This window comes from Brassica oleracea, chromosome C6, assembly GCF_000695525.1.
Source record: "Brassica oleracea var. oleracea cultivar TO1000 chromosome C6, BOL, whole genome shotgun sequence".
NCBI classification, from domain to species: Eukaryota; Viridiplantae; Streptophyta; class Magnoliopsida; order Brassicales; family Brassicaceae; genus Brassica; species Brassica oleracea.
This window is the reverse complement of record NC_027753.1, coordinates 28,353,509-28,362,121: the sequence shown is the minus strand read 5'-3', so window position 1 is coordinate 28,362,121 and position 8,613 is coordinate 28,353,509. Positions and strand designations below refer to the sequence as shown.

Below are 8,613 nucleotides of genomic sequence, written 5' to 3'. Positions count from 1 at the left end.
TGTTGCTGAACAGGTCGGGTAGTACGAGACGCAGACCAAGAGTAATTGCTTTTAGTTTGAGATTCAATGGTGAGTGCCTGTTGGTGAGCTTCTGATAAGGTCAGTGGATTAAACAAGTTGATATTGTGTTGGATCTGTTGACGCAGGCCGGCAGTGAATCGAGCAACCAACTGTCGTTCTGAATCTTGAATATCAACTCTTGTAAGCAGCAAAAAAAATTCTTGGGAATATTCAGCAACTGAACGAGTTCCTTGACGAATATGATGTAGTCGTTGGAACATTAGCTGATCATAGTTGTAAGGCAAGAATGTCTTTTTAAGTTTTGATTTAAGCTTATCCCATGACATGATCTTGGGTTTTCCAAGACGGGCTCGTGTAGTTTTTAGTTGTATCCACCATGCTGCTGCTCTGTTGCGGAATCGCATTGTTAACAACAGAACACAACGTTCCATTGGTGTTCTCTTAAATTCAAGAATTTCTTCAACTGTGACTATCCAATCGAGAAGTTCTTCGGCGGATGAGTTGCCATGGAACTCTGAAATCTCTGTTTTGAATCCAGTTCCCCATGGAACAACAGCTTCTGCACCGCGAATGTTATCTTGACCGAGTACACGGTCGTTGAGAGGAGCGAAGGGGTTCACATGTTCTGCTGCTGCGGCGGCAAATAGGTTTGCTTCTTCATCGTCTTCTGCATCGTTGTTGCTCGCACGTTCAACATTATCGCGAACTGGTGGTTGTTGTTGAACATTAAGGTTGTGGAGGGCGGCGGCGATAGTTTGCATCTGAGCCTGAAGCTCAGCGATTGCATCACGGGTGATTTCTGCTTCGGTTCGAACAGGTGCTCGTCGAGGTCTTGCCATGGTGAATGGAAAAATTTTTCTTCCTATTCTTCTTTTGTAGTATTTAATCAAAGGTTCAATCTCAACAGATGTTTTGTTTCCTGGATAGAGTTGTAACTAAAGAACTTACAGTGAGACCTTTCTCATTGGAAGTTGAAATATTTTTTTCATTGATGATTCTTTTAACTACCGACCAAATTATACTGAAATGATTTGTCATAATAATTTTTTTTTTTTTTCTTGAACTATTATCCGTTTACAAACTATGATATGAAACCATTGGTTCGACATAACGACTATCTAAAATTCATAACATGAAAATAAATAAATAATAGTAATTTTTTCTGAAAAAACTAAAAACTCAAACATTCTAACCGAATAAGCCAAAATAAATATTAATTTAAAATAATAGTTATATTTTAGGAGATTAAAAACCAAAAAATAACTTAAAACCGAACCAATATCCAGATTAAATAGATTTAATGTGTTTTTATTAAAAATAATGAAACTAATAATCACATTCTGCGTAAGGCGCGGATTATTACCCAGTAGTACGCGTAAGATAGAGACACTGACTTTTGGTCTATAATTGGCAATTTGCGTTTCCTTTTTGTCGTTTGATTAATCCATCCTAACTACCCTATATTATTTTTTTATAATATCCAGATCCTGATCTGCTTCCGATTATGTTTATTATAATGAAGCTAACGTTTTTTAAACATCTGTGAGTATTATAAGAGGGAGAAGAGGACAATCGGAAAATCAGAACTGACGGGAAAACCCCGATGTGTAGAGATCCTATAGAGATCCACCAGGGCTTTCTCATACTCAAACTCTATAGAGATCCTATTCAAAAATAAACAAAGCCCCTTTTGATAATAAGAAGTAATATATATATATATATTTTCTAATAAAATATTGTTATATTAGGTGTTTTACCCGCACATACAAACTTATCTTTTTATGAATATTTATTAGTTTATATTTTATTAATTCAAAAATCATCATGATAAGTTTTTTATTTATGTTTAAAAAAATTAAATCGAACATCAAATTATTTATATACGACAAAGAATTTTATTTGCATGAAAAAGTTTTCCATTAAAATGTATTTTTATTGTTGTATTGAAATTTTAAAAAACTCACATATTAATTTTTTTAAAAAAAATATCTTTATATAAATGTTTTTTTATTAATATTTAATTATAAATTGTTATATATCTTAATTTTTAACCCTTATAATAGAAAATAATATTTAAAGATAACAATACAATATATAAGAAATATCTTAATTTTAAATTTAATATTATTAATAAAAGTTTGTTTTTAATTATATATAAAAATTCATTAAGAATATAAACGATATTAGACACTCTAAATTTTAACGTGGGAGCTCCGCTATAAAAAACCACTTCGCTAATAATAGTATAGAAAAATATTTTTAAATTCTTTGCCAATTTTTTTTCACAAATTATCACATTGAGTGACTTTGATTGTTCTAAAAATTTTATCTTAAAAATAGATAATTCATTATATCTTATGTGATATATGTTTTTTTGAAATTAAAAGAAATTATTCCTCAAGGGGAATTGAACCCGTGACCAAAGCTTCATTTGTTACAAAGGTAAACCACTAGATCACTTACGATTCTGTTGAAACGTATACATACTAATAGTTATTATTATTAAACTTCTAAATCATCTTCTCCCAACCTAAAATCCCTAATTATTTTCTGAATCTAATAAAACCCAAATTGTTGCTTCTCAAAACCTAAGACATAGACATATCAACCGAAGACATAGAAGTCCGTAGCTCGTGTAACACCTAAAGAAAGTTTTCAACTCTAGTTTGAAAGGAGTAATGAGTGTATCAACCTAAGGATGAATAGAGACAGTGATGAGCTCGAAGATTTAGCCCAAAAGCTCAAGCAAGATCACTACCTGGCGCAGCGTATCAACGGTAACTCAGCTCAAATCTAAAGATTTAGGTTAAATCTTGAGAGACCTGACTTCTTGAATCGAAGAACTTAATCAAATTCGATACAAGGCTCTCGTATTGACGACAGAATCGAATCAATGCAAGGCTTTAGAGAAACTGTAGTTTATTATCTTTCAAAAAAACTACTTATCAAAGCCAACTTACAATGCCTTATATAGGATCGTAGAGACGGTTTATAATAATCTAACTCTGTTAAAAATAGAAAATCTACTAAAAAGAATTCATAATTAAAAAAGGAAATCTTCTAAAAACCGAAATAGAAAAACAGTTGCTTGGCGGTGAAGGTATCATGATGCTGCATCACTACCTCACCACGACATCCTTCAAAACAACATATAATTTTTAGGTTTAGAAACTAATTAGAGATTTAGGTTGAGAGAAGATAATTTGGAGGTTTAATAATAATAACTATTAGTATTAGTACAAGTAAATAGAATTGTAAGTGGTCTAGTGGTTTAGCTTAGTAACAAGTGTAGCTTTGGTCATGGTTTGTTGAATGTAGTCGACCAGTTAAAACGTTGAGATGTGTCAATGGTTCGGAGGTTGCTCCTTGACCGGGTAAGCCTAGGTAAGCCAGTGAGAGGGTTTAAACATTCTTAAGAAATTTAGAGTGTACTTTTCTTTGGGCCTACTGAGTGTCTTAAAGTAGTCCAGTGAAAAGTTAAAGGTTTATTTGTGACATGGAGTGGTTTTATTGATAGGTTACAAATACAGTTGATGTTTTCTGAACCTATGTGTTTAACAAGAATATAAATTAAAAACCTTCTTAATCGCAAGCAACAGGTCATCAGATTCAGGACAATGCTGATATTAACTCACTTGAACATTGGCACTCTAGGGACTCAATGCAAAACTTTGCAAAGAAAAAGATAAATTCATAACAGTTATCATATGGGATTATACAAACATTTATGAAATTTGTATACAATCACTTGTGATAATATATAAATGTGAATTGTTTTGTAAAACACAGCATATACTAACGTTTTGTAAGAAATTACAAAATTTGTAGTGTAAAGTGACGGAAGAATTACAGAACAGAACATAGTGTAAAGAAAGAAAAAAAGGAAGTCTTTATATAAACTAAGGTTATCCACCTGAAAAATACAAAACTACGTACATGTATGTATATATACAATTCTCTCTTTATATACATACATGCATGTAGGCATATAACTATCTCATGTACTGTATTCTAATGTTGTAGTTTCCAGAACATGTTTGTTTATGGACTCAAACATGCAAAAACAGAAGAAACTCATGGGCTCTACTAATAGATACCTAAAAACTTTCATCTGAAAGAAAAAGAAAGTTGATTGATCGTTTCTTTTTTGAATTTTGTTTGTCTTGATACCACTGAGATTCTCTCTACCTGTAAAGGCATAAGATCTAATATCAGATTCAGGATCAAAAGAAGCAGAACTAACGAAATAAAGACTTATTGTTCAGGTTAACTAATTACCTGTATTTTCTTGTAAGAACATGAAGAATGGAAAATGGGATCAGATCTCAAGAACAATGACTGCAACCAAAACAAAGAAGAAGATCTAATCAATTCTTGAACATTTTTTTAAGAAACCAAAAGATCTGAAACTCACAATCAGAATCTGTTTTAACCCATTTGCTCCCATCACCACTTCTTCCTTCTTCTTCCTCGTTCTTTAGTGAAAGCTGTTGCTTATCTTCCACGTATCTCTTTGTTGATGTTTGCTTCGAGGAAGCTTGAGCATTAATCTTCTTGTGTAGCATCACCCTCAGTAACTGTATATATATATCGTGTAAATAATAAGTTACATGAACAAAACACTCTACTTAGTATTCAAAATGGTGTTACGAGCTTTAGTAGTACCTTTTCCATTCTTGATTCTTGAAACGTGTCTCTCAAGCTAGGGTTGGGAAGAGGAGATAACCCCTCTGAACATACAAACATCTTCTTGAAAAGATAAAAAACAGAGGTTTTGCTCAAATCTCTCTTACTCTTCTTCTTTTTATTGCTGCTCTCTGTAGAAATAGCTTTGCATCTTCCCAAGATAACACTGATTGTACGCTCCATTTCTTCTTCGTTCTCATCAAAATCACCACCACTAGCGAGCGCGTTGCTGATTCGTCTATCGACTTCAAGACTCGAAGGACAGTTCAAGAATCTATCCAAAGGAAGATTCGCAAGTTCTCTATTTACATCAGACTTCCTCATCTTGTTCTTTCTTGTCAAGAGCTTGGTCAGTTCCTTTTGCAGTTTCCCGACTTCCTCGGGAGTAAAATCATCAAGATCACCGGAGAAAGAAAGATCTTGATCTCTATGAGCTTCCATGTTCACGTCAGAGGGATTCTCCTCTTTGAACACTTCTTGAACAACTTGTATTTGTGTTTGCTCTTTGGCCACACTACCGAAAGTTCCAATCGCAAGTAATCCTTGAGGCCAGTCGCTGAACTCCTCTCTGGGTTGATCTGTGATTTACAAACAAAAGACAAACAAAAATGATCAGAGAGCCAATTAACTACAAGGGGTTGCTTTGCACATATTCCAAGTAGGACAACATCTTTGGTAAATAAAAAGGTTTATTTCGTAGAATAAGTAGACAATATAATCTAATGTGTTTAATCTTTAACTTACGAGAAGAAGCAGAAGATATGCTTGGTCTATGAGTGTTCCCTTGTTTCCCATGTAGCTTGTTCTGCATCCATCCGAATAACTGAAAACAAAAAAAAACGTTTATGAGTACTTGTGTTCATTTTCAGACACATCTGAGAGATCAATGAACATGAGTGGTGAAACGGACCTTCATGTCTTAATGACCCCGAAGAAGAAGAGGAAGAGAAAAATGTGAAAAAGAAATGAAAAATAGCTCGTTTTCTTGGTGAATCAAGAAGCTTAAATACAAGCAAGAATTCGAAAATAAGATATTTGAATATATTTGTTTTGATGAATTTAATGGTTCAAGTTCCAAAATTGACGGTCTTAGTTCTTCGTCCAGATTCACTTCTTCAAAAACAATAAGGAAGGAAGAAGAAAAAAGTTTTTTTTTTTTTGTAATAAACTCAGGATTTGCTTGGTTAACTTATGTTCAGTTCTCACACTCTTCTTTATACAGCTCACAATGCACGGCTCATCTCCCCATGCAAACGATCCAGGTCCAACGAAATATTCTTACGAGTGTATTTAATTTGTATTATAATTTATTAATATTATAAAAACGCTTAACTGGTATTATAAAATATTGATTTTGTATCGGAGAGAACGTCACGGCTTTGATAACAGTTCGTATAAACGGCACCTCGTATTTGTTTTGTCATTGAGTGGTTACTATGTCGACGCGAAGATACTGAGGCTTCCACACATCTTTGCTTATTTGTGTGTTATTTTCGTAGAATTTGGCCTTTTTCTTCTTCTTCTGATCATATGAGATAAATATGGGGTTAATTTGCGTACTAGCCATAAATCGAGCCTAAATTAAATAAGTAACTTTGATTTTGACGTTATTTAGTTTAAAGACATTTCGTACACAAACTATTCAGTTTTGCCACGTACCTTAACAAGTAACCAATTACAAATGATAGTACGTGATGTCATGCGTTGTGTGTCGTGATGAGAACCACATATCGAAACACAACAAAAAATTAACAAGAACAAAAATGTTTTCAAAGTTTACATTTTTGACAGTAAATAATTTTAATGGTAACATTTTTGAATTTCTATGCTGACATCAAAGTATGTACTGTTTATCCAGCCTGAACCAGAAACTAATATAAACTAAACTGAAAGAACAGTATTCCAATCCATCTGTATAGTATAAAAATGAAGAAAGTCATTCTATAAAGAATAGCTGACATATTATATTCCATATTACAAAAGTTGTTTAAAACACCAATCCCATCCCAACCCCTAAAAAATAAACCAAAATTTCACACCACCCCCAACCCGAAAATACTAAACCCTAAACTCTTATCATAACACCCTAAACTCTGATAACTAAACATTAAACCCAATTAGAACATGTACACCCAGATGTAAACACTAACCCCAAATAAAATGCAACAAAATAAATAGTATACAACATAATTGGGAATACTAAACCCTAATCTCTAATTTGTAAACCATACACACATTTTAAAACCGTACACCCAAATATGTAACTCTGGAAATAGTACATAAATTTATATACGGTTAAATTATACAATATAGATCGGTAATTGTGATAATATACTTTAAAGTGTAAACAATACAATATTGATCAATAATTGTTAAGGGTGACATTTACAAATAAGCTTATGAAGACGTACAAGTACACATATCACATATTTGAGTTATTTTATAATTTTCTCACATTCCATATGTATGGTATAAAAAATGAAGACATCCATTCTATATGGAATAGCCGACATATTCTATTCCATACACCAACCCATCCGAACTCCTAAGAAGGTCCAACTCATCCATGACAAACCTGAGAAAAGAAGGAAAATGCAAAATTGCAGGTGAGTGGGGTATGATTAAAAAAAGAGAATATGCGATGAACAAAGTAGTAGTGAAACAGAGCCAAAGATAATAAGTTCTATGGAACATAGCATTGTCCGTCCGAAATAGTATGGAATTGAATGAAATGGAATTGAATGAAATGGAATGGAAATTCAACTCAATGAAATGGAATGGAAATGCAACATATGCTACTATGGAACTTCATTCCCACATACTACACGTAATGATACAGTTACACAACTATAAGATAAGATATTTCATTTCACACATAGTTATTACGCTATTCCATGTAACATAGCATAGTAGCACAAATATAGTTCTACCCTCATTTGTTCCTTTCGATTACAAACACAAATTTATCCAAAAATTTGCAGTAAACATATGATTCCAACAAAACATGTAAGTAAAACACTCAATTAATTCGGGGAACTATGGCTACCAGATCCAACATGCAACTGAACTGATGTGTTAGATTTAACAACTTAGAGGCAGATAAAACTACGATATCCCACATAAGGGAAACGAGCAGAGCAAGCATAGAATGGCAGACACAAAACCGAGAACTTACAGTGTTGACACCGCTCTCAGTCGAATCGCCTCTGTAAAAGAGAAGACGCTCGGGTTCTCCTTCTCTCCGCTTGGACTGTAACGCCACTTGTTCGCAATCGATTTCTGAGTTAGCTCGGCTATTCCCTTTTTACTGGACTTCAAAAGCAGAGAAGTCCAACGGTGACGACAATGTAGATGAAAGCGATGAGTTCGATGGGTTCGAAGAGAGTGAACAAACCGGCGACAGAGTCCTTTTAGTTTCCCAAAAGTTACCACGTGAAGGTAAAAGAAGAAATGGTGTGATTCTAATTTAACCACGAATAATTGTGACAGTTGATAATTAAGAATTTTTTATATATTTTTTTTGCAGGTTTCGCCGTGAAAGGCAAAACAGAATTAATACATAAAAGACAATGGCTGTATTAAAAAACTAGGGCTTTTGGGTGAATTATGATTTATTTTGACGTTATAAAAATCAATTTCCCATATATACATGGTAATGTATGTTGGCTTATTTTTTTCTAACTAAGTGCATGCAAATAGTGCCACTACCAATTCTAAGAAAAAAGGCATTATCAGAATTTTTAATGCCATTGTTATTTGAAATACTTAATTTGTAATGGGTTTGTGCGAGTGGAATATAGAGTTAAGATTATTTCTAAATATTAGATAGTAATTAAGCGTTGTATATTTTAATTCTTTCAAAACTAAATAAGAAATTTGTCGTTTTTATTTGTGACTTCTTATTGT

The 8,613-nt window shown here is 33.1% G+C and overlaps 1 protein-coding gene across 1 annotated transcript; it reads right to left on the bottom strand.

Annotated features, from left to right (window-relative positions):
• Positions 1–3,934: 3,934 nt before the first annotated feature.
• On the bottom strand, positions 3,935–5,825 carry LOC106299235. The gene is made up of 6 exons (XM_013735355.1): positions 5,618–5,825; positions 5,452–5,530; positions 4,687–5,285; positions 4,436–4,598; positions 4,300–4,359; positions 3,935–4,209 (listed from the first exon to the last, which is right to left on the bottom strand). Exons 1-5 carry the CDS (start codon positions 5,621–5,623, stop codon positions 4,340–4,342), a joined length of 867 nt encoding a protein of 288 aa, XP_013590809.1. The 5' UTR covers positions 5,624–5,825; the 3' UTR covers positions 3,935–4,209; positions 4,300–4,339.
• Between the last annotated feature and the right edge of the window lie 2,788 nt (positions 5,826–8,613).